Source organism: Magnolia sinica, chromosome 19, assembly GCF_029962835.1.
Source record: "Magnolia sinica isolate HGM2019 chromosome 19, MsV1, whole genome shotgun sequence".
NCBI classification, from domain to species: Eukaryota; Viridiplantae; Streptophyta; class Magnoliopsida; order Magnoliales; family Magnoliaceae; genus Magnolia; species Magnolia sinica.
Window position 1 is genome coordinate 125253 of NC_080591.1, and position 26850 is coordinate 152102.

Below are 26850 nucleotides of genomic sequence, written 5' to 3' on the forward strand. Positions count from 1 at the left end.
CGCTACGATCACGATGTCGATGAATAGCGCGAGGTGGTACACGAGGCCGGACTTATGAGTGTCCGAGTCACGAAGGCCCGGAGGTGGGTACATCTAGTGGTGCAGCGGGTCCGAGTAACATCAGCAAGCTCATGGTCTTGGTTATTATGATGGATATTCTTATGGTGAATTGAATTATGATGGTTATAATGAGCTGTTCCATCACATTCATGTTGGAGTAGCCCTCCGATCAATATCCATATGATTATAGATATCCGATCCAAATCCAAGTTACTCATCACAAGACGCACTCTATTCGATGGGCATTGATGGATATCCTTACTCGGGGTTAGAGTCATTGCCTAGTCAGGATCAGTCATCCTCGGGTTTTGTTGATTTAGTATTTTCTTCTGGCACTGGATATTATGGATATACAGCACCTCCACCTATTGTACATCCTCAGCCTGATGATGATAATGACAATGATGTAGAGGTCGAGCAACCACAAAAAAGAAGATTTTCATTTTGGTGGTGACTTGCGAATTTTATTGCGGTAATTGTAAGTATATACTTGTATTAAGGTTAGTATTTGCAGCAGTGTTATTGGCACCGCGAGTACACACTTGACACTGCCGAACTTGTATTTAAAATAGCTCCCCCGACAACCAATCAAGTAATCCTTAATCAAGTTGCAGGGAGTATATCAGACACTACTAATTTTTTATTTTTTATTTTTTAATATTCTTGACTTGAGGATGACAAGTCATAGACAAGAATCCACAGTCACGTGCATGGTGCACCACACTGCACAGGACCACAGGTATGTTCGAGAAATTCCTCAAAAATAATTGCAAACACCTGATGTAAGAATTAAGATATTTTCATTTTACATTCATTCTAATATATCTATCATTGATAGTAGATAGTTAGAAAATTAAATATATGAATTTTGTAGTCAAATTCAGGTTATCTGGTTCATAAATTCATCAGACAGTCCGATACAACTTCTCACCAAAGAGTGGACCGTTACACCACCATAAACATGTTCCAATTTATAAATGAATGCATATTTGGAATGCTTAGAATATTCTGGATTTAATCCATATTTTTTCATATTTTTTTGGCAAAAAAAAATTTTTGCGCCGTTACGGGCCGTTACGCCCCCGTATCCGTATCGGTTTTGGAGGACACCGTTATGCCAACCAATACCGATACGGGATACCTTGCCCCTAACATTCCAAGAAATAATATTCATTGAGGAACTATGCTACCGTAGGCGCCCTTACGACCATGTCGACCCCCTCACGAAGCGCTGGATCTGGAGTCAGTTGAAGGCGAAGTAATTCTCTGTTGGACTGCCGCTGTACTGATTTGGAGGGAGTTTTGGAGGGAGGAAGAGGTCTGCCTCGGTTTTCAATGAACTGGAATAAACTAGCATAATCCTCAGGTTTGTTCCCAAAGGATAAACCGAGGGCTTCCCAACATGTCCGATCGCATCTCTAATCCATTTCTTATTTTGAATTTCATCGAAAATATCCTATCTACTCTTCCCTTCTGAACTGTTCGTCGAGGTATGATTGTGAGGAGGACCTGAAGAAGAGTTGCTGGAGTCTTGCTGATGAGGGTGGTAGTTGGAATACACCTGAAGAGGTTCGGCTTCTAAAACTTCAGTAGATAAATTCTCCTGAAACAGAGTAAGGGGGCCTATTACAGTCCAGTCAGAGGTCCGGGCAGGGGATTGAGACAGGGACGCAGGACTGGAGGGCTGAGTATCTGACAACAGACTATCGAAATCGGCCCCCTCGAAAGAGGCGTCGCCCCATTTCTCCGAAGGGATAAACCCAATGGAAGGACCTTGGTGAGAAGGGAGGGCGGGAAAGGGAACGTTACAAGGGGAGGGGTTAGAGGGCACTTGACTCCGTGATTTTAATCGGGCCACAAAGAGCTGATGAAAAATTGAAAGTCGAACCCGGACCCGATTCTGAAGACCCGGGATTGAACATCTGCGTTGGCCCTGATTGAATGGAGTGAACGGACACGTGGACGGCTGAGATGGGATCTGAAACAGTGTCAGAAGGCGCCTGGATAGAAGCTGCAAGCACGTCTTCATCATAAATGCGATGGGGCTAGCGCCGTATACGTGTCCTCTCCAGGGTCTTCATCAGCGGAGGAGAAACATCCTTCCGAGCGTTGGAAGCAGAGAGGAGGACACGTGGAGCGCTCTCCTTAGATCTAGATCCCGTGGCGGCGAAGCGAGATATATCTTCTGACGGATTAGGCGCTGGAGCTACAGGGAGGGAGGCACGTGTCTCCTTCGGACAGCTAGAGAAGAGAATAATTTTATTAAAAGTAAATATGGAAGATCAGCGGGTGATTGGTGGACTAAAGATTTGTCTTCTTACAGGGCTTCGACCATTTGGAGAGGTATTTTAAAGATGAAAAAGGAGGTTCTCAAAGGTGTTGGGTTTGAGCTTGGAAAGGGTGATAATATTCGATTCTGGGAAGATATTTGGGTGGGAGATGTGCCTTTAAAAGTTAGATTCCTGAGTATTTATCTTCTTGCCCCTAACAAAGCTATCTCCGTAGCTGGATGTTATTTTATTTCTGATGGTAAGTTAGAGTGGAACTTGGTTTGTAGAAGAAATCTCAAGATTGAGAGATAAGTGAGTATGTGGACCTCCTCGAATGCATTTATACAGCTAATCCTAATCAGTCAAGTGCAGATAGCTTGATTTGGAGATTGGATAAATCCAGTAGGTTCTCAGTTAAATCGTTATATAATTTGCTCCATAGCAACCTATTTGCTAAAGATACTCAGTAGCCTAATCAAATGTGGAAATATTCGGGCCCCCCCTAAGATTGTGGCCTTTGGCTGGCTGGCTGGCAAGAAGAAAATCCTCACAGTAGATAACTTGAGGAAAAGGGGGATGGTTTTAGCTAACATCTGTTATGTTGCATGCGGGATGAAGAAACAGTCGATCATCTCCTACTTCATTGCCCTTGCATCACTAGAATTTGGTCTGATTTTAATTCCCGGTTCACTACCAGTTGGTGCGTTCCTGGATCGGTGGATCATCTCCTAGAAGCTTGGCAGGGGGTCAATATAGGTAAGAAGAGGACAAGGTTATGAAGGATGGCCATTCTTGCAGTTTGGTGATCAGTTTGGGAAGAAAGAAATGAGAGATGTTTTAGGGATGTTTCGAATTCCGTAGAGGCTGTTACTTTAAAGGCAAAGCGGTTAATGATAGAATGGGCTATTCATGTAGAAATTTTGAAGGATTGTGACCTTCTTTTTATTGGAGTCTAGTTGAGTCTGCTTTCTCAGCGGACCCTCGCTCCTTTTTCTGTAATTTTTTTTGTTTCTTAATACAATATTGTTATCTTTCAAAAAAATAAAAATAAAAATAAAATAAAAAATCGTTGAAACAAACAGGCCCTAAGAATGAAAACCTCAGAGTAAACGAGAGCTTTATCTCATATTTGCGACAAATATAGGTACGCAAGTGATTTAAGGCACTGAAACCTAGGGTACAAAACTGTATATATATATATATATATATATATATATATATGTTGTTTAAACTACAGATGCGGGGGCTTATTCCCCCTGGGCATAAGATGTAAGTTGGAATATCCATCTAAAATTGTGCATTTTTGGTAATATGGATATGCAAAACTGCTACAGAAAATCCATAAAGGAAAAAAAATAATAATAATAATAAATCCTCCACAAGTCTGAAGAAAGAACAAAATGAACCAAAACACACGACTTCCTTATTTCTAAGGAGATTCAATACCTTGGTATTCTCCAGACGGCATTACCTATGTTGGCTTCCAATTCATTTTCCATGATTACAAGACAGTCTTGGGATTTGTCGACCTTCCAATTTGGTTGGAAGAAGTGTTCAAAATATTGATGATATCAGTTGATATATCTGTGGATCTCTCAATTTTCCAACATGTGTCATACAGAGGGAACTGAAATTTTATAGAGAGGCCACAAAAACAGGAAAGAATACAAAGGTCAAGAAAAAAAAAAAAACCATAAGGAAAGATTAACATTCAAAGCTGATTTAACAAAAAGCGCCCAATCCGAAACAACTAGTCTGACCATATGAATGATTTCCACAACAGAGAAGACCTTTTTTTTTGGAAACAATGGCTGTTTTGAGCCTTCCAAATATAACAAAAAATTCCCATTGCCACAATTCTCTGAATAGCTTTCTGGGATTTACCCACCACGCTCCCATGCTAGGCCCACAAAGGCTGATTAACCAACTTTGGCATCACCCAAGAAATATGGAAAATGCAAATGAAGTGCTCCCAAACCTTAGGAGCAAAGGGACAATGGATGAAAAGGTGGTCAATAGATTCTGCATCCCTCATGCACATCAAACAAATGTTTGGGAGGGTGAGAGACCTCTTTTGAAGATTGTCTATGGTTATGACTCCTTTCCTTCCTATGAGCCAAACAAAAGCCCGAATCCTCAGAGGAGCACCATAAGACCACTGAAGGTAGGGAAAGGAGTGCGCCAAAGATGGCTTAGAGATCAATCGGTAGAATGAGCACACGGAGAAAATACCAGAACTATGGGTGTTCCAAATCAACAAATCTGTCTTGAGGTGAAGGCAAATGAAGCTTCAGGTGGTCAAGTTAAGACATTCATCAAATTCCTTATCCAAAAGGTTCTGGCAACAAGGATGAGACCAAACAATGGATCCGCCAATAAACGAGTAGCATTGATCCACTATGATGAAATGGTTGAAGGCAAGACATGCCAACCCTGGAAAATGATCCTCTAAAGATCTAATCCACACCAAATGTTGATCTAGAAGTGAATACAATTTCCCTTTCCCAAAGAAGAGGAAATTCCCATATGGAAAAGATGTCCGGTGCCGACAATAACTTTCCAAGCATATGATGCGCAGTAAAGAGGAGAAGGCTTCATGCCCCAACCACCCATTTGAGTACCATATTTGGAGACAAGTTCCCTCCACAACTTCCCTGCCTCGGATCCAAATCTCCAGTGCCATTTTCCAAGAAGAGTGACGTTCATAATAGCCCTCGCAGTTCCAGAAGCATTCAAAGCAATCCAATTGAAATTCAAAATACCCCAGAAAGAAGATAACATGCAGTATCTTCCTGGATTAGAGTTCTTACAAGATATCCATGATATGCTGATATCGGCCTAAATATCAAGATATCTTCAATATTCCCAATATTTCCCACGACATCTGAGATATTTACTATGAACATATCACCATGACTATGTCCAATTCGTGATTCCAAAGTGAGTTCTATTCCTTTTGTTTTAATTCAACTAAATAGAAAACTATTAGAAATTAATTCAATGGTCCATAATTGGATATTTTCTGCTTTGTTTGTGGCAATTAAACAGGAGTGGTGAATCTAAAATTTTATGGATACCTCTTCCTCCTTATTTAACTTCAATCCCTTAATGAAAAAAGCTCAACCACGACAATACATTTGATTAAGAAAAAGAATTATAAAGTTAAACAATAATCCTATAACTTCTTTTGCATTTTGAATGCACAGAGAGAGAGAGAGAGAGAGAGAGAGAGAGAGAGAGAGAGAGAGGAAAAACGAGAGAGACTTTCTTATTTCCTTTTGATGCACTATCCACCACATAGGGCTGTGAGTATTGATGTCGACTCCACTGTCTGATAAAAGGGGTTCCCAAAGAAGCAGCAGTGTATTCTTCCCCATAGAGAGTGATGGATTGTTATATGGCACTGGGAACCAAGTGACTTGGAATGTGGCTCTTGTCAAAGCTTAAATAAGGAGAGCGGGTCATAGACCAGTCTCATGCAAAAGCTTTAATCATGTATATCATATTATACAAATGTGGATGATAAGAAAATTTCAAAGTGGAATAAAAATTAAAATTTCACCATTATTTTGAATCAGGTTGGATTCAAATCTCAGTTGGTCGTGGTGCCCTTGTTCCTCCTAGGGCTTGTGGTGCCCTCTCAGTATGTCTAGCTCATCATGGATATCATATTGTACAAATGTGGTGCCCTCTCAGTATGTCTAGCTCATCATGGATATCATATTGTACAAATGTGGTGCCCTCTCAGTATTTCTAGCTCATCATGGCAAACAAAATCCTCACCATAGATAATATCAAAAAGAGAAATTTTCCATTCTGAACATGTGCATAATGTGTAGGAAGGCATACATGTCATACGACCTATCGACACAAGACTTTGAGGAAGTTCTCGCTGAGTTCTATGATAAATCTTATGCCAAGAAGAATCTGAAAGCCATCTTTGTTGCCATATCCCAGAAGCATAGTGCCAACTGCAAAGGATCTCAAATATTTTAGGCCCATTAGCCTAGTGTAAGCATCCACAAAATTCTAAGGCCTTAATCTTGTCATTTGTGATGGGTAGGCAAGAAATCTTCCTTGCAAGGGGCTTTTGGGTAAAGAAGGCACATCCTTGATAGAATTGGTACGGGTAGTTCAACAGACATGGCAGGTACACAATGTCTAGTTTATGAATTGGAAAAAAAAAAAAAAGGCTTATGAATCTATTGATTGAAGATAATATGTGTGAAGGATGGGCTTTGGCTACAAATAGAGGTGGACCTTCCAATGTCAAAGATTTTAAGGCATCCCCACATCTAGTGGGGTTCATCAAATCAACATATAGATCACCAAACAACAGGCCCCCCAGGACAAATGGATGCAACGGAGCACAGTTCATGTGATGCACTGGACCCTTATAATTCTTCTTATGTTTGACGTTTATTCTAATTAAACAACAGATATGATGCTTTTTGCAGCTGTGGATCAAATGTTTTGTACTTTTGTGTAAGGAAGGAGAGCACCCAAAACACAATTTTCCATCAATTCTTATACAAATGCATTACTATTTGGTACTGGACTTGATATATGTACTACTGGCCCATAGGGCACACATTTTGGAAAGAAAAAGGTTGGTCCCCTTATAGGCAACACATTAGCAGTAGATTCACCCCTAATTGAGCCACCAAACTGCGAAATCCAAAACAAACCATAATACACCCATGAGTCAAACTAATATGTACCAACCTGATCTCCAACCTTGTGTGCTTGAGCATTCTGATCCATTGTTGTTAGTTCTTGATGTGAAGAGAATTGAATGTACACATTCCTACCCCTGAAATAGATACAGAACAATTTCAAACTATAAAATAAGAAGGAAAAAACAAATGATAACTCATCACAGCCTTGGCAGGTTTTCCAAATAATATGAATTAGCTGATCCCCTAAGTTTTTTTTTTTTTTTTTTTCCAATTAATATAAATTGATTGACTGAGAAGTGTGGTGGGAGTTTCTGAGGAATGAAGTGGGTGATGCTTGACTCAATCAGGGCTTTCACCAAGGGGTGGAATAGAGGCCATCAAAATAAAAAAAAGGGGTGGATTGTATTTACAGGGAAAAGGGGAAAAGGAAAAAGAAGAAGAACGGTCTCTTCTTCGGAGGGTTTCAAAGATCATCACCGATGGGTGTATCCCTACCCAATCCAATTTCCAATACAATATAGACCAATATGACCCCATATCGGGCTCCTGTATGCATATTGCATATCATATCAGAGATTTAAAAGTTAAAACAATACTTCTTAAGATTTATGTAGTGAAGTCTTCGGGGCGCTTGGTAAAGAGGGGTTCAATCATGATTGAAGGCTGGGTCCTCAGCCTCAAAGGAAAGATGAATCCCCCATCACCCTTTCTTTTTAATGTTGTATGCTTCACTTACCAACATAAAGAAAAATGAATATATGAGTAAAACATGGAGGAAGAAAGTGATGCAACTAGAATTCATAAGAAAGCCAATTGCTAAGTAATAGTCATGAATCGTAACTTGTATATACCATACTAAGGTTGAAAATCACTAATCCATTCACAAGAAAGACCACACAAGAATTGAGATTGAAGAAGAAAATGTCTCCAGATTGCAAAAGGTGACCTAGGGAACAGGATACTAGTTGATGTTGATAAGGCTTTTAAATTGAAACCATTATGGGGATTGCTTGATAAAGAGAGTATATGAGGTAACTACATCACAAGCAGATATTTCAAAAATGATTTTCTATGTGACGCAACGAAAACCTTGAACACCTCCAGGCTTTCGAATGGCATGATTCAGATCAAGGAATTTCTCAATGGTAATTACACATGGCTGATTGGAGAAGGGAAGATTTCATTCCAGAAAAGTTGTTGGTCCACACCCATTGCAAGAATCAGTGGCTTTGTATGATGTTCCAATTGATTATGGCATCCTCGGAAAATTGTTTCAACAGGAATGTGGAATCAGTCGAGTGACATGGTTTTGAAAAACCATATTGGTCCCATCCAACACACGATGCGGGGGTGAACCAGGTGCTGAAAAAAAAAACAAACTGGTGATTCGTAGCCATGTTGTTTCTGTTTCGTAGGGAGCGTACCCTTTAAGGAGATGGGTTTTGATTCTATCCCGTTTTTCAACTTTTCTCTTCCAAAAAACACGAGGATCTATGCCGGAAAAAAAAGAAGAAAAAGACTTTGAATGGGAATTGAAGCAAATACCATGGAAAACTAAAATTGGTAAACCCATCAACTGTTTAGTGTTTTTTCTTGTTCCTTTTGTTATATTTTAACATACTAGGGCCCGACGTACAAAATGATGCATGTTTTTTGTTTGATTAGAGCCTACTTTGTGGATTTTCACATATCAAGTATCTATTCCATTTGAGAAGATGAATAGTAAACGACTATTCATTAGTGAATTTATTTATTTATTATTATTTTTGGTTTACTTTGATATTATTGGGAATTTGTTTTCTTGAGTCACAAAGCCTTGTTGCATAGATCAATCCAACAAATTTTAATTTTTGGGGCTGAAATCAGGCCATTTTCAAGTTGTAACTTAGGGCTGACACTATTCATCCATTTTTATTTTTATTTTTCCTTTAGGGCCTGTTTGTTTTTTAAAAGCAATGGGAAATACACGGTAAATAGTAATTATTACGATTTCACCGTATTTGAAAATTCTTAGGAATTTGTGCCTTTGAAATTGGTTCAAAAGAGATAATCTTAATTTTTGAACTGCAAGTTAATGCATATGATATATCCATTCTGTCCATCTGTTTTATTACAATATTTTGGAGCATGAGACAAAAAATGAAGCAGATCCAACACTCAAGTGGCCCACGCCAAAAGAAACAGTGGCCCCACAAAGTTTTTAACGGTAAGTATTCGATTCCCTTTTTTGTATGACGTGGTCCACTTGAGTATTGGATATGCCTCAATTTTTTAATCATGCTATGAATTCAACTGGAATAATGGATGAACGGTGTGGATAAGAGAAATGCATCACAATGGGACCCACAAATATTTTGTAACATTCTTAGTTTTTGTGTGAAAAAGTAAGCTGTCAAATCAGGTATGTTGTAAATGTAAGGGGAAATAATTATTACTTTTTTACACGGTATTTACCAGTTCACCGGAAAATCAAACATGCCCTTAATATCGTTGAGGGAAATTGTTTTCATGAATCAGGAAACGTGCTACTTTAATCAATCCAATGGTCTTTGAATTTCAAGCCCAAATCAAGACGTTTTAGTGCTTTAAGTTAGGTTCACACCATTCTTCTGAATTTTCTATATTTTTGTTCCTCAATATCGTTGAGGGAAATTGTTTTCTTAAGTTAAAAGCCTCATTACATACTTTGGCCGATGTGGAACTGTATTGCATTTTTTGGCTGATGCTGTTTTTTAAAATCTTGGGAAACAGGAATTTTTATTTGAAAATGTCAGGGAGGATATATTTTTATTTTTTTAGAAAGATGTAAGGAAGGATGTTCCCTGGCAAATAGGATAAAAGATTAAAATAGTAAGCAATTAGGACCATCTGGTTTTGTCAGTTATGCCTTTAGGAGAATTACTGTTAAATCCGCGTGTGAAGTGCTGAAAAACCGTGGCCAGAATCAAAACGTCTGGAAATGGTTGTGGAATAAAGACATTTTATCCAACCTCTCTTTTCATCTTTGGTGATGTTTATCGGGGAAGGTTCCTGTGGATGGCTACAAATGTATGGGGCTTCTTCAGCTTTATTTTAAATGTGCCTTTCTCCGCTTATCAGTCCTTGTGTCAACGATGCCTAGAATGGTTTCACAGGGACTCCACATCAAATCAATTCAATTGGATAATATTTATGCCCCCAGACTTTTATTTTCTGGGATATTTAGAAGGAAAAGAACGGAAGAAGGTTTGAAAATAAAAGATGTGCCATGAAGACAGTGGTTGGTAAAGTCTTGTTCTGGATCAGTTCCATTCAGAAATCTGGAGGGGGATTTGCAATATGGGAGATAGCAGCAAAAGATGGGGATCGGTTCCTAAGTGGGGCACTAGAAAGGAGAGGTTTGGGAGGATGAATGGGTCGTAAATAAGCCTTTGGAGTGGCTTTCCGCGACCTCGACAGAGTTACAGTCCAGTGCCAAGTTCTGGTCAAAGACTGCGCAACCTTTTCAAATTGTAAAGTGGTTTGGCACATCAGGTTCAGAAGAAACATAAAGGATGTGAAATCATGCATTTTGCAGAAATGATGACCATCCTGGAACCGGTTAAGGTTATTTATGAATAAGATAACAAAGCCTGGAATCTGCAACGGGGAAGTTCCCAGCCAAATCCTTTTTCTGGACCATTTTTAAAGATGAAACTAGGTCCTTTCCTATTGTGTTCGGAATACAATCGTCCCTCCAAGAATCTCAGATTTCATGTGGACAACAGTGAAGGCAAAAATCCTCACTCAAGATCAGCTAAAGAAGAGAGGTTTCGGTATCCCAAACAGCTGTGTTCTCTGCTGTCATAGTGAGGAATCAGTCACTCATCTATTTCTACACTGCCCCTATGTGAGGTCAGTATGGTTGTTCATTCTCTCCCTCATCCAAGTCACTTGGGTGCTATCAGGAAATCTCCTTGTACAAACAGCCCTACAGTTGTGTATACAGCTCTGCAGTTGTACCCACAATAACAATAACAAAGGTCTGTAGTTGATAATTTCATCATGTTACATCAAATGCATGTTAATCTTAATACACCGACTGATTTTCATGAAATTCTCTGCAAGTGTAATCAGATGGGGCTCGCTTTGGGTTTGGCACACACATGTGGGCTAAAATTGGATTGCATAATAAAGGCTCAGAAGTTAAAAGAAGCGTGGATGGCCTTTATATCACCATCCCAAGTTTCAGGTAATAAATCCAAATTGAGTAAGACCCTGTTTGGAAAATCACTAAAATGGGCATTCCATCCAATATTCGAGGTGGCCATTTGCATTTCGAGGCACTGCTTGGAAATTGTGGAAAGACCATTTTGCATTGGCCAGATGGAAAAAGCCCATCAAACTCGCCAATCCAACGAACAAGAGTTTAGCAACAATGTCCAACTAGGTGAACGGCCAATCCAACGAACAGGAGTTTAGCAACATCCAAAGTAGCCTAAAGCCTCCATCCAACCAAGAATAACTAAGAGTTGAATATCTGCGTACCTAATGCTGGGCTGAACATTTGTATAGTATTGCAGTGCATTGACGGCAGAAGCCATGTCTTGCATCTGGAGAAGAGCCTGACAGATTAGCAGATATAGATCAAACAACTAAATGCAGGCAGTCTAGGAGCATAAGCATGCATGTAATAACTATAGAGTTCCAAACAACCAGGACCCCAGAAAGAAAACCTGATTTTTGGCACGTAACATCACAAGCTTAGTGACAACTCCAAAAGAATGCACCAGCTGAAGCAGATCACTCTGAAAAACAGAAACAGGTGCAAAGGCAACAACTGTGAAGACAAATTGCAATTAGAGTTTCAATGCTCAAAATAAAAAGAGATGGTTTGAAATACCTCAGATATTTCATGGCCAACGTTTCGGACATGAATAACCTTAGAAGGCGCTCTGTCATCTTAGCAGATCTCTGCAGCAAGCAAAATGGCAGAGAATCCAAGAATTTCACTATTTAGTATTTACATACAGGTAAAATATAGTTGAATTCAATGTAAAGAGAAACAATCACTACCAATTCATGTCATTTACTTCAACATATAAAGTTAGGGGGAAAAAACCAGCAATCTTTATAGATGAGGGCCATGAAAGCCCAACTTTCATGATCCAGACCATACATATGGTGGTAACCATAGTAGAAATCTCCCATTGCCCATTGGACAATCCTCAGTATCCAATACACAGCCTGCAAATGGATGGTAAAATGGAAAATACAAGTAATGGTCCATATCATCATCATTATCATCTCAGCTTCATCCCAATTAATTGGGGTTCGCCACATGAGTCGTATTCCACCATTCCACTCTATCAAGGGCCATACCCATAGGCCATCAAGTCTGTTCTCACTACCTCCACCCACATCCTTTTGTACCTTCAGCTTGCGAAACATTGTATGATACCTTATTGCATCCATCAATTTTGCATGCATTCTATGCAGTTGTATCATCCTTCTCTAAAGGGATGATCATGACCTACGATTGAAAGTCCCAATCCCACTGGTATGCTAACAAACAAAATAAATAAATAAATGAAATGTTTGGTTTTTTCATTAGAAAAAAAGAGTAGGGAAATATTACGGTAGACCAGAAATTGTGTCCCAAAGATCTCCAGCCACCAATCAACGTATTAAAACAAGGACCAGACGTATACATGGTCCAAATTGTTCCAAATGGATCAACCCATGAGGTCATAATTAAGTTAATTAAAAACAGTAGAGAGAGAGAGAGAGAGAAGAACAACCACTCATAATGGGGGGGCAAAAACCTGAACAGGTGGCCCAGCAAGTAGACAGTTAAGACAGCAATGGTTGAATTTAAACAGGAAAAAAAGTCGGAAAAATGAATATGCAAGGGATCTTCCAATATTGGGGATTTTTAGTGCATGGACCATCATGTGAATGCTTTGGGCATTGTATCATTGAACCATGACCCCACCCAACCTGGACAGACTGAAATCCCAAACAGTTGGAATCATTCAACCATTCATCCGACCATTGAATAATATCTCAAATACAATAAAAAGAAAGAGAGAAGAAGAAGAAGAAGAAGAAGAAGAATACTAGACATACCTATTCGTGTAGAAACGGAGCAAAAACAGGATAGACGTCGGGGGAAGATGGCGCAGTGGAGAAGACGAGAAGGAAACCCCGGTTTCGAAACCTAATTCATCCTCCCTCTTTTTTTCGTTTTTATTTTTTATTTTTTTAAAGTATAATAATCGGCAACAAGTCTGCGGTAATAGTCACTCCATTCTCCGAAGTATGGTGGCAAAGCCCCTGCTGTTACATATCATGTTACACATCTCTTTTATGGTGGATTTTCTTTTCTTTTGCTTTTTTCGTGGCTTAAGCTGCAATAACAAATGCATTAATTTAAAACACCTCGATCCAAAGATCCTTTCCAAGAATTGGGCAATAAAGAGAAAAATAAATGGGAGTAGAGACCTTAAGTGAAATCAACATTTCTACGAGCCAATTTCACATTAAGGATTTGATTCATCCACAGTATGGCCCACGAGTCGAACGGATGAGATTGCATTTTATGTGAGCCGCCCATGTGTGAAGTGTATAAGCCACCTTAATTTCTAAAATGGTGGTTAACTATCAGCGGAACGTAGACCTTGTTGCATTGTGGGCGTATGTACGCTGGTCAGGGGGGACATGAGGAGCAAATACAATCGAAGCCCCCTATTTCATCATCATCTCATCCATTGTTTGTGTGTGGGTCTCTCTCTCTCTCTCTCTCTCTCTCTCTCACATACATACACATGGGGGAGCAAGCCGCACAATCAACCATAACCACAACCTCAGCAGGAGCAGCACTACCGGCATCTTCCCATCATCATCATCATCATCATCATCATCAAGAGAACCCTCTTCCTTCTTCTCTTCCAAACCCTTCTTCCAAGATCCCCTTCCGCCCCAGGAAGATCCGGAAGCTCTCTTCCTCTTCTCCTCTTCAACGAGGAGGAGAAGAACAAGTAGAACAAGAAGATGAAGAGAATTTCAAGGAGAAGAAGAAGAATAATGAAAAGAAGAAGAAGAAATCTCTACAGACAACCTCCACCACTACTACCACCAGACTCCCTCTCTCTCTTCCTCCTCCTCCACCAAGAACCCTATCCAGCGAAGGCGAGATCAGTCTGGCCCTCCGCCACCTTCGTACCTCCGATCCCCACCTCGCTCGCCTTATCGACATCCACGATCCTCCTTCCTTCCACAACCTTCACCCTCCCTTCCATTCCCTCGCCCGCAGCATTCTCTACCAGCAGCTCGCCTTCAAGGCTGCTGCCTCCATCTACTCCCGCTTCCTCTCCCTCTGCGGTGGCGAGGCTGGTGTTGTCCCTGATTCTGTCCTTGCCCTCACCCCTCAGCAGCTCCGCCAGATCGGCGTCTCTGCCCGCAAGGCCACCTATTTGCACGACCTCGCCTCTAAATACCGAGGCGGGATCCTCTCCGACTCCTCTATTGTGGCCATGGACGACAAGTCCCTCTTCTCCATGCTCACCATGGTCAAAGGCATTGGTGCCTGGTCTGTCCACATGTTCATGATCTTCTCCCTCCATCGCCCGGACGTCCTCCCTGTCGGTGACCTTGGTGTCCGGAAGGGCGTCCAGCTTCTCTACAATCTCGACCAGCTCCCTCGCCCCTCTCAGATGGAGCAGCTCTGTGACAGATGGAGGCCATATCGCTCTGTTGGCTCCTGGTACATGTGGAGGCTTGTGGAAGCAAAGGGCTCTCCTGCAGCTGTGGCAGCAGCAGCATCTGGACAGCCGCAGCAGCAACTTCTCCATCCCGTGGTCAATGGCATTGCCAATCTAGAGTGAAGTGTCTTCCCTTCTGCTTCATTCGGATTTCCTGCAGCTGTTTCCATCGATTTTCAATTCTTTCTTGACCTTTTGTCTTTTCTTTTGTGCTGCTGCTTCGCACTGTCCCATGAACTCTTGTTGGTTTCCTTGTTTTGCCCTTAATTAATTATCATTGCATGTTGATGCTAAAGGATATTCTCCTACGATCAGAAACTCAGAATGAAAAAAAAAAAACTGCTTCTGGGACTTAGATCCATAAAACTGTATCATGTTAACTATATCCTGACTTGCACAGTTGGATGTTTTTACTGTATTCAAGTTAAAATGGGGGAATTTATGTTGCAGGTGCTGGAACATTTGATCTCTTGGGAAGAACCCATCATCACCCCAGTAAAACAGACTAGAATGGCTTCATAACTGGACTTACTACTACGCTTTTGTTATCAGAACGGTATCATTTTGTTTATTGTTCGTTCAACACATGAAGAGTTCTTACTTAACTGCACTAGAAAAGACTCCCAAGTTTTTAGCACTACATGACTTTATAAATAGTCAAACCACTTCAAATTGCATAATTTTTCTGAAGGCACAAGCCTAGAAGAGCACAATTCAAGGCGACGTGAGAACATGGATATGGTTTCCTCCCTTTGTCCTATGCAGATTCCAGAAATTATAACAGCCATTCCACATTTATGACTGACTCCAGCAGTGGAACTGCAGTTACCGCACGTCAGTTCCCTGCCTTATCTTTAATTTAAATTAGAGGAGAGCTTATAATAGCCACCAAAATATTACTATTTCCATATTCTATGCAAAGTTAAGATGGCAGTCCAAGCTGTTCAGTTTTGGGCAAAATTACTAATACCCTTCTACCACTCTCCCTGATTTCTGAAAGATAATTGGTGGGGCTTCAATGTTTTTCCCAAAAGATATTTACTTTCTATGTTAGGGAAGTGGGTTGTTTTAGTGTGGTAACTTGCTATAGGTTGTGAAGAGAATGGAGAGAAATCTTCCTCCATGGAAGAGTAATTGCTCTCTCTAAGCATGGATTTTCTTTAGCAAGGAGCCACGGCCAAAAAGATATTTCACCTCCTCAGTTGGTCCGAAGTGTGTAAGTCTGTGATTGAGGGAGGTGTGGGCTTTAAATGTTTGGATGTGGGTAAATTGGCCCTCCTTGGTAAGCCGATGTGGATATTTGGGGTGGAGGATTCCAGCCTCTAGAGGAGAGTTGTTGCAGCTAAGTACGGCATTTCCCTTTAGATTGGTGAAGTATACAAGCGAGATATTGCCTACATGTTTGCTTACCATTATAAAACAATGTTGTTAACTATGATACCTATGATATTACGTTCTTTTTTTTTTTTAAAAAAATTGTTATAAACTCTGATACCTATGATATTACAATTCGAAAAAATGTTTTAACTTTGATACCCAGTTACTACTATCTGCTTAATATATCGTGTTTTATAAAATATTGCTACTAGCACTGGATATTCTTCAGAGAACCTTTTTATTTTCTTTTGAGAAATAAGCAAACTTTAATGAAAGAGGGAGAACTCTAAGAGATTGTGAAGGACTGTTTCAACCAACTCCTATTGTATTAGGCGGTGTTTTAAATATCAACGATATCGGCCAATATATCCCACGATATATCTTGTATCCTACCTGTGCAATACGAAATGCACAGGTAGTGCGATATATCCCACATGTTCGATTTGGTGAGTATTTTTGAATTCCGATCCTTTTATTTTCTGTAAATCATGTTAAATTAGTGTCAAATCGATACAAATCCATGATTTTTCATGTTTTGCAAGAAAAGTCATGGATTGGGAGTTCGATTTCGAGATTTGGAAGAGATGGTGAGTTGTGAAAAATTGAAAAAATCAAAATTTCCCAATTTCTCGCAAATCATTTGCAATCTTTGTGTCCAAACATAAAATTAAGCATGTATGTAACCTAATCTAGTGATTCTTCTTTTGCTTGTGAATGTATTGCGTTTGTTTCCACACGTTTTCTTACATTTATAAATTATATGAATAGACATTGAATATACTTGCATCAATTCAGTTAGACAACGCATAGATTAGGACCCCATACAAAGAAAACCTATTATGTGTACTTGTTTTTTGTAAGATTTTGATTTATAAGTATGTACTGATGTCTTTTTTAACAATCATTGAAGTTTTATTGAAAAATTAAACTAATTTCCCAATGTTTTCCCATGTTTCTAACAACAACGATACATTACACGATACAACCGATATATCCCATGCGATAACCGATATGTATCTGTATCCCAAGAATGTGATACGTAAAGCGATAAAGATATTTTGAACACTGGTATTAGGTTCATTATTTATAAAAAACCGACCAATTTCTTGCATTCTTGTGGTAGTAAATGTTTGTTTGTATGGTGGAATGCTTGCAAAGGGATTTCTTGTTGCAAGCAGAGGAAGATAATTATAAGTGTCATGAGGTACAAGAACCAACAAGGTAGGAGGAATGGATAACAAACTGATGAAAGCCATCAATCAAGCTCTCCTAGGATTGGCAATGCAGGGGGTTGCATTATGGGAAGAGGTGGTGTTGTTGAAATATAGTATGCGGAACAATGGGTGGAGCACTCCTAGAACCTGCCGATACATAAGTTCTGGAATTTGGAAAACCATCTTAGGTGTGGAGAATTTATCCATGCAAGATCAGTTGTGCTATAGGTTCTGGGAGGATTGCTACTGCAGATATCATTCTTTGAGTTCAAAGAATGGGTTGGATCTCATTTAGTGTGGTTACCAAGTTTTAGATGGGATCTAAGGGAGGAGAAGCAAAATCTGATCAGATTATGGATGCTCTTGGAGCTGTCAATCGTCAAAGGTAGAACAAGAGAGTATGGAGGTGGGCCCACGGCAAAATATTTTCGGTCAAATCCTTCTACGAGAAAGCAAGGGAGTTTTTGACATGATTTGCATTGTTCCCTTTGGTGTGGCTCACCAGAGTTTCGGATTGACATGATTTTGGCACGAGAATGAACATGTGATCCCAACAATGAGAGAAGGCCGTTGCCTTTTATATTAGAAGGCATGTAGGACATTCTCCTAATTTCTAGGACTATCTCCTCATCCTCGTCTTTTTCTTCTGCTTTTGTGTGGCTAACAATTAAATCATCCACTAAAGATTCTTACAAAATAATTGTATTCTTTTATAGTAGAAGGCATGTGGTTTTTAGGACATTCTCCTACTTTCTAGGACTATCTCCTCGTCCTCGTCTTTTTCTTCTGCTTTCGTGTGGCTAACAATTAAATCATCCGCTAAAGATTCTTACAAAATGATCATATTCTCTTAATTATTTTACTACTTGGGTTTGTATCGTGGAGACCATTTAGGAATCACTATGTCATTAAAAAAAAAAAAAAAACTAATATGCCAAAAATCAGGGAATCATATTCAACTCGAAGATGCCAAGATACTTGTATATTCTCAATGTATCAAGATGCTTTGTATATTCTCAATGTATCAAGCCTTGCATTATATGTGACTGATACTGAGACTGGATACTGATACGATACACAGAGATATGTTGCGACCCTAGGCATTTCTTTTGTATTATTGTCATAGGGGAGTGTAAGGCATGAAACAGTGGGGAGAGGAAGGGAAGGAAAGATGGGACTTGGAAGCATGGAATTACAAAACAGCTATGTGCAGTTGTATCGGCTGTTGCATTAAGGAAAAAGTTACTCTTACGAGATATGGGGGTGAAGAGAGATGTAGAGGGAGGGTGGGAGTCAACTCAACGGGCTTTTTTGGGGAAATTCCTATCCATAGGTTCCCCAGAAACCACTAATTCAAATGTCTTCCCATATCCTTTAGATACTCAAAGTTTGGAGCTCTCCAAAAATTAATTGCATGGGTAGAAGTGTCCGCTACTACTAACGTTTTATATTGTGAAAAGGCTTACCCTAAATACGATACTTTCATTGAACTCACTATTTCTTTTTCTCTCTCCTTTTTTTTTTCTTTTTGGTTTTCGAAGAATATTCACAATTTTATTTATTTATTTATTTTAAAAAGCAAAGGGGAACAAGAAGAAAACAAAACAATACAAAAAAAAAGGGAAAAGAAGGGGAAGAAGTATGTACAAATGTTTCAAAAAACATTGATCCAAATGTTTTAAGTAAAGCCATGAAATTGTTTTAAATAGAAAGTACAAGTCATAAGACTTTTTTATCGAATGCAAATGCCATAAACATACCATGAATAATATGTTCAAATGGATATATGCATCATCCATGCCCTAGATTTAGAAATGGAAAGTGGTCTCCCCATTAATGTACTCGTATGTGTATCAGTACTATATCTGGGTACATAGATCGAAGTTATTCACCAATTCCTGAATCAACGTAAATGAGCAAAATGATCAAACTATCCAACTGAGTTACATGTTGAACTTTTAGAAACCAAGATTTGTGTCCCCATTAACATATTCATTTACATATCAATACCTAGGTTGATATTAGTGTTCCTTTCTTGCGGGCTTGCCCATGAGCCGTTGCCAGGCCAGTGTTTTGCTATAATTGTGTCAGATTGGCAAAGCTTGTGGGTATCTGATTGTTCCATCATCAATGGGCTGCTGCTTGGCTTGCCTAGGGGTTATTTCTTTTCTTGTTTTTGGCCCTTGGGCATCAGTGGCTGCAGAGCTATTCTCCATACTATGGTTTGGCTGGCATTGTCATGTTTTGAGGTACTTTTTAATATCCAGTGTGGTCATTGTGCCTCGTATTGTGCAGCCTTCTAGCTCTGCATTCTGTCTGAATTTGAGGCCCTCTGTTGTGTCTTCTTTTTTGTTTCTCTATTTTACTAGCAAAAAAGATTAGGTCTTTATTGATGTCAGGCAGAGTGTGCTGGAGGATTGAAACTGTCCTCGAGCTTTAGCTTTTCATGAAATCTCTTGGCATTTCTCTAATATGTAGTGGTAGGGACATACTTTTCCTAGTGCTATTGGGTTCAGCTAGAGGTTGTATTTTGTGTAGAACGGTGCATTTGGCATTAATGTGAGTACTATGGAAAGGAGTGGGACAATTCTTTCCCTGCAATGACCTCTTCTACCCTCCGAAAGCCAATATCGGATCACAGTCCAATCATCCTAGCCTCTTCAGGTATTCAGTTCTTGTTCTCCTCCTGCTTTGGAAATGTGGCTGCATATGCAGGGATTTCTGGACCTAACTAGGGGATGGTGGTCTGATATGTGAAACCTTGGGCTCGGCATGCTTCCCTTTCTATAAGTTGTCTCATCAAGGCAAGATAAGATTTTACATTAAGTTGGTCTTTGGTAAGCTTGAGCGGAAGAGAGATTTTGGGGGATCTTGGCAATCCTGATGTTGTGGAAGGATTGGAAGGTTCTCCAAACTTGGAAGAGAAGCAATCAGATCCTAAGAAAGAAAATGAAAACAATCCCCATTGAGAATGCATCTCCTAGCTTCAGAAATCTTGAGCCGATGAAATCTTAAGGTGTGAAGGAGTTGAGTGACTTTAGACCTATCAACCTCCCGGGAAGCCTTTATAAACTTTTTGCCAGTGTTGTTGCTAACAGGCTCCAAATAAGCCATTGCATTGATCATACTTTTCATACCAAGGTGCCTATATTTATAATTGCCATGTTATGGATGGGTTTCTCATTGCCAATGGATGTGTTAGCCTAGAAAGTAGAAGTGGCTACCCAGGTTTGTTCCACAAGATAGATATGGGAAAGCTTATGACCATTTGGATTGGTACTTCCCCATGTACATGATGTAAATAGCGGATTTGGAAAGTGGGTGAGGTGGATCAAGGATTGCATCTCATCAATCTCATTTTCACTTCTTCTGGGTGGCTCTCTTAAGAAGATTCTTTCAAAGTTCCAGAGGCCTTGGACAACAGGACCCTCTTTCCCCTTCCTTGTTCTCTATCATCGCAGAAGGCTCAATTTGGACTCTTTTAGAGCTGAATCTCCTATCTCATGTTCGTAAACAATACAGTTTCTTTTATGTGACATGGTGCCAAACCAAATTGCAGTTGTTTGTGGAATCTGTTGTTTCAAGGTTGTCTTTGGTTGAGATTTTGGCAAGAGCTCTATTACAGGAGTGGAGTTGGATTTGTCAATAGTGGATAGTATGATGCTTATTATAGGGTGCAAGGTGGAGTCTTTACCATAAAATATTTGGCCTTCCTCTTGGTGCAAATCCAATTGCTGAATCGACCTGGGATCCATTTGTGGAGAGAGACGAGAAAAGACTGGCTTCATGGAAATATGTCATGGAAAAGATCATATATTTCCCTTGGTGACTGTTTAATGCTACACTGTCAATCTGCCCACATACTAACTGCTATTTAAAATCTCCACTAAGGTAGCTATGAAACTCAAATAGCTACAAAAGGATTTCATGTGGGAAGGAGACTCGAGCACCAAATGGGAGGATATTTCAAAAGCCAAAACGCAAAGGGGGAATTGGTGCAGGCAGAACAGGGAGAAAAACTGGATGCTGCTGGCAAAGTGGTAGTGGTGGAGGTTTGGTTGTGTACATGATTCCCTTTTTTGGACGGTCATCTCCTGCTATTATGGGAGGAGGAGAGGGGCTGGAATCTGGTAGGAGTGATTGGTGGGAGGAGCTTATACATTTGAAAGGCAATTTCCAAGTTTGGAGATGATTCAAGGGAGTAGGCAAATTCTCTTGATGGGGACATCACGTGCACACGCGCATGCATACAAGGAGAGGGAGGGCCCCACCGTCGATCTGGCTCGATGACGATGTCGAAGGAGGGCCTCCTAGTGAGAAGACAGAGTTTTGGTTCAAGAGAGTGGGCGTGATAGCCAAGTAAAGCCTATCATGGGATCTCATGATCGTGGCCCACTAGTCGGATTGATTTCATATTTTAGGTTTTGATTATTTATGTTATTTAGAATATCATGAACACTTTAAATTTCTTTGATTAGTTTTTATTTTGGTTTACTTAATCGCCAAGTGATAGGTTGCGCACATGGCCCGAGTTTTGGAGTATAAGGTTTTCCTATAAATAGGCACCCCTTGTAGTTCTTTTGATTCATTGAAGTTTAATAAAAATTCCTACAAGTTTTTTTCTACTCTCTGAGTTTTTAAGTTATGGAAAAATTCAAGTGGGTGCAAAGCACTTCCTTTTCGAAGGGCTAACTGTCATGGTGCGAAGCCACATCTATCCCCATCCGCCCCTACCCTCCTCCATCCATATATCTCACTTTCTACAGCTATCCCCGCCTTGAATCCATCAGTTTTGCAGCAAATCTTCTCCCTACAGCCAGTTTCCAGAATCTGGCCCTACAAGAGGGTTGAAACTTCGGCGAAGCACCACGCACAGGCCGTAGCTCGGATCGACCCAAAACTTCGCAGTTTTGGAGCCCACCCCTGGCCGACCAGGGCCAAGGAGAGCTTTTCCGGGTTCGACGCCCCCTCGCACGTGTGGCTAGGCAGTGTTCGAAATATCGGTATCGCACAATGTATCACAACCTTGGGATACAGATACGTATCGGTTATCGCACGGGAAATATCGTTTGTATCGCGTAATTTATCGCACATTTTGGGAAACATGGGGAAACATTGGCAAAACAATTGATTTTTTTTTATTTTTTTTTATGAAACTTCAAGAATTATTTTAAAAGACCTTAATACACACTTTTAAATCATAAAATCTCAAGAAAGAAGTGCACATAATAAATTTCCCTTGTATAAGGTCCTAAGTTATGCGTTATCTGATTAAACTAAGGTAAATATATTCAAATATGATGCATAACATTTATAATTGTATAAAGATGTGTATGAAAACATAACCAATGCATTTAAAAGCAAAAGATACATTAGAAATTAGAAAACATACCTATCAATGATGTATATATTCAATATCCACCTTGTCCATCCGTTTTTCCATGTCATTTTAGGACATCATCCAAAAAATGAAGCAGATCCAATAATCAGGGGGACCATACCATAAGAAACGATGGTGATTGACCATTAGTGACCACAAAAGTTTTGGATCAAGCTGATAATTGTTTTTTCCCTTCATTCAAACTTATGTGGACCATGCAAGTGAAAATAGTTGGAATTGATGCTACTGTTGAAAACAATAAGACCCACCTTGATGCATGCACGACATATCTACATCGTCCATTGGTTTTGCAACCTGATTTTAAGGGTTGGCCTAAAAAATGAGACAGTTACAAATTTCAGGTAGATGTGTTCTACTCCACACAAAATAGTAGTTATTGACCATTAAAAATTGTGGGCCAAAAAATTTTCTCGATCAATCTGATATTTGTGTTTTCCTTTCATCCAAGTATGTGTGAACTTATCAATGGGTTGGATGGTCACAATGGACCTTAGGAAGTTTTCGATGGTGGGGCACACCTAAGTTTCCAGCACAGGAACTTCCTGCAGAGACTTTCGCAGGAAATCCGCGCCCGTGAAGGAAACAGATTGGCTACTCCCCTGGTGGTCGGTGCTTTGTGGGCCCCACCATAATGTATGTGTTTCATCCATTCCGTTCATCCATTTTTAAATATCATTCTAGGTCTTTACCCCAAAAATGAGAGGGATATAAATCTCAGGTGGACCACACCACACGAAAACAATAGTGATTGGATATCCATCATTTAAATCCTCCTAAGGCCTACTGTACTGTTTATTTGACATCCAATCTGTTGATTAGGTCATAAAGACCCAGATGAAGGGCAAAAACAAAGATCAACTTGATCCAATACTTTTATGGTCCCCAAAAAATTTTTAATAGTCGAAGTTCATTCAGAACTGTTTCCTGTAATGTGGTCCACTTGAGACTGGGATATACCTCATTTTTTGTGTAACAACATAAATTGATCTAGAAAAATAGGGGGAGTAGCCAATCCGTTTTCGTCCATAAAGATGGCGCTAAGGATCCTCGAGCTGAGTTGTACAAACAGTTCAAAGGAGATCAAAGTTACATTCTCCCCAAAATAATGTATTTATTATATCCACACCGTTAATCCATTTGGAGAGATCATTTTAGATCATGAGCCCGAAAATGAGTCATATCCAAATCTCAGGTGGACCACACCACAAATAGCAGTGAAGGCAATGATTCTCACCGTTATAACATTCGTAGGGCCCGCCATAACGTTTTTTTTCCATCCAATCTTTTCACGAGGTCACAAAGACCTTGATGAAGAGGAAAAAAAAATCCATATCGATCTAAAACTTCTGTGACCCTAAAAGGGTTTCAGTGGTAGACGTTTAATGTCCCACAACTATTTTCAGTGTGGTCCACATGATCTTTGGATTTGTCATATTTTTTGGGTAAAGACTTAATACGAGCTCGTAAAATGGACGAATGGTTTGGATATAACATATAACTTGCGATGGGACCCACAAAACTTGGTGACGTCAACACACCATTCAGGTCGGTGGTGTGCAGTACACTAGCCCATCCACTTCCTGTAAATAAGGGCTCGAGGCCCTTTTTTTCGAAGCAGAGAGGGTTCCGGAATGCCGGAACCCTAAAATCTCTCCCAAATGTCGGGATTTGGAGGATTTCTCTCGATTTCGCCCCCAAATCTCTCCAAATCAGAGACTTGGATTCGAATGGCCCATCAAACGCAGCTTCCGATCAGGACAATCTTCTTTACAGGTACCGAAATCTACTGTTGAAAGTTTTTCTTTTTTTTTTTTTTTCATTTTTTTCGGATAATGATGCTCTCCCAGGCGCGATATTAACGATAATATTGGCCGATATCTGAAATTTTGGATTTTCGGTATCTTCCAGGGGTTATCGGAGGAGTTTCGTCTCGCTAGGGCCCGATACCGATAATATCGGCCGATATATCAGCCGATAGTATCGATATTTCGAACATTGTGGCCAGGCACCTACGCACGTCCGAGTGCCCCGGCCCGCTGTCCGCACGCGGGAACAATCTTCTGGTTCAGGTTTTCGTCTTCTTTACCCTCTCATACCTGTTTTTCATAAACTCTAACCCTAGATTGCGTTTTCCCTAATTTGTTTGCCCTTTTTTCTTACCCTAAGGTTCCCGGAATTGGAATTGGTGAATCCCTTGGATTATGGACTGATTGTTGTGCATGTGTGGATGATTTCTATTTCCATTTGAGTATTGTTTGGTTCATAATTTTTATTGATCCAGCCCTAACGTGTGTAGGCCTAGACTCACATAGATTCTCCTTAATTGAATGTTTGGACTTTTGTGTGGGATATGGAATTTGTGTAATTGTTTCTGAACTAACGTGATCTTAAGCCTGAAATCTTGCACATTATATCTGAATTTCATGTCCTGCATCATCTCTCCAAGGGTGTGATGTTCGAAGTTGGGATGAGCAACCAAATTCATTTTTGTGAAGAGGTGGGGAGATGTATTGTTGGCCAACTGTTTCCCAAGTTTGTTCTATTTCTTGAAGGGAATCTTCTCATGAAGAGCGGTAGATTGGTTTGGAGTTCTTACTTCAGAAGGTATCTATGGGACTAAATTAGAAAAAGCATAGAATATCTTCTCAAAATGCTCGATGAGGTCCTTCTCACAGCAACAGGGAGGACAAATGTGTTTGGCCTTATGCATCTAGGTGGAAGATTCTCCGCTTAGGAATTTCAGATAGCTCTATATGCAGTAAGTAGACCTAAGCCTCTATGTGCTAAGGTTTGGGGATGATGTGCCCCTTCAAGGGTGGATAAGCTTTTTGTTGCACCTCTCCATAGAAAAAAGATATTCTGACACTGGATCAACTCTAAAGAAGAATTTTCTGCATTCCCAACATATGTTTTATGTTTGGAAGATGCAGAGATGGCTGGATCACAGTCTTCGTCATTGCAAGATGGCTTGTGAAACTTAGGTTTTCTTCTTCAATCTATTCAGTATTTTTTGATTGCTTCTTGGTTCTGTGTCAGGTCTAATGGAGGGCTGAGTGAGTGGTCCAGATCGGCCTTGAGGCAGAATGTTACGGAGGTCACTTCTTTTACCAATTTTTCCGAGGTAGATGAAAAGAATTCCGTGGGGCATATGGAAAGAAATAATGATAGCGCATTTGGGCCCTCTTTAAAGCTACTGAAGCATATTGAGTTTCTTCTTACAAGTTGGCTATATGGGCTAAAGAAAGAATTTAGAGCGAGATTTTCTGATTTTTAAAATTTTATATTTTCTATACAGGAAGCAGATGTCGCCTTAGGCACCTGCCTGCTGAATTCCTCCATAGGGTAGAAATTGAATGTCGATGAGAGTTCTTTGGGGAATCCTTGATCGTTTGGAATTGGTGTTGCGACCCATATCAACTATCAAACACAAAATCCAGCTATCATTTTAGCCCTTAAATCTTCCGCGCTCATGATGCAAAATGGATGGCAATTGAAGTAGGAGGCAATGTTTTAAATGTTGACGATATCGGTCGAGATATCTCACGATATATCTTGTATCCTATCTGTGCGATATGAAACACATAGGTAGTGCTGATATATCTCACATGTTCGATCTGGTGAGCATTTTCAATTTTCGATCCTTTTTTTATATTGAAATTATGTTAAATCAGTGTCAAATGGTTATAAATCCATTGGTTATTCATGTTTTCCATGAAAATCATGGAGTTAGAACTTTGATTTCGATATCCGTTGGTTCTTCATGTCCTCCATGTGTTTTTTTTTTTTTTTTTTGGAAATTTTCCTTCAACCAGCCATCGATTGAGACTAATTTTAAAGTATTTAAGAGTATTTAATTAAATGATTATCACATACACTCTAATTTCGAAATTTGAGTGTCGATGGTCCGATTTGAGTTTCTCGCAAATTGTTTGTAATGTTTTTGTTAAGTCCTTGTTGATTTTAAAAAATAGAAATATTTTTTAATTAAAAATTATTAAAAAATATATATATTTTTTCAAAATTTTCCTTCAACTAGCTATCAATTGAGACCAATTTGAAGTATTTAGGAGTGTTTGATGAAATGATCATCACGTACAATCTAAATGCTATGCATTCAATTTGAATATA

General features: G+C 39.7%; 2 protein-coding genes across 4 annotated transcripts in view; one reads left to right on the forward strand and one right to left on the reverse strand.

Annotated features, from left to right (window-relative positions):
• LOC131234462 (polypyrimidine tract-binding protein homolog 3-like) overlaps positions 1-13308 on the reverse strand; it is a 30003-nt gene extending 16695 nt beyond the window's left edge. The window contains exons 1-5 of one of the 2 annotated variants that reach the window (XM_058231362.1): positions 13097-13308; positions 11871-11941; positions 11704-11775; positions 11516-11592; positions 7056-7143 (exon numbers count right to left, since the gene is read on the reverse strand). In XM_058231362.1, coding sequence (XP_058087345.1) covers positions 7056-7143; positions 11516-11592; positions 11704-11724 — 186 coding nt within the window. In that variant the 5' untranslated portion in view covers positions 11725-11775; positions 11871-11941; positions 13097-13308. The remainder of the gene's footprint in view (positions 1-7055; positions 7144-11515; positions 11593-11703; positions 11776-11870; positions 11942-13096) is intronic. The other variant, XM_058231361.1, reaches the window with a different exon arrangement.
• Positions 13309-13676: 368 nt separating this feature from the next.
• On the forward strand, positions 13677-26179 carry LOC131234461 (DNA-3-methyladenine glycosylase 1-like). Of its 2 annotated transcripts, none has more exons than XM_058231359.1 (2): positions 13677-14849; positions 25759-26179. In XM_058231359.1, the coding sequence occupies exons 1-2, from the start codon at positions 13795-13797 to the stop codon at positions 25994-25996; spliced, it is 1293 nt and encodes a 430-aa protein (XP_058087342.1). In that variant the 5' UTR covers positions 13677-13794; the 3' UTR covers positions 25997-26179. The 2 variants fall into 2 exon arrangements, with proteins under 2 accessions (XP_058087342.1, XP_058087343.1); XM_058231360.1 differs by lacking the exon at positions 25759-26179 and adding an exon at positions 15181-15211 and having other exon boundaries at positions 13683-14849.
• The last annotated feature ends 671 nt before the right edge of the window (positions 26180-26850 follow it).

Coding starts and splice junctions, on each gene's coding strand:
- LOC131234461 (XM_058231359.1), top strand. CDS start 13,795: ATGGGGGAGCAAGCCGCACAATCAACCATAACCACAACCTCAGCAGGA. Junction 14,850..25,758: donor AATGGCATTGCCAATCTAGA/GTGAAGTGTCTT, acceptor GTTCTGTGTCAG/GTCTAATGGAGGGCTGAGTG.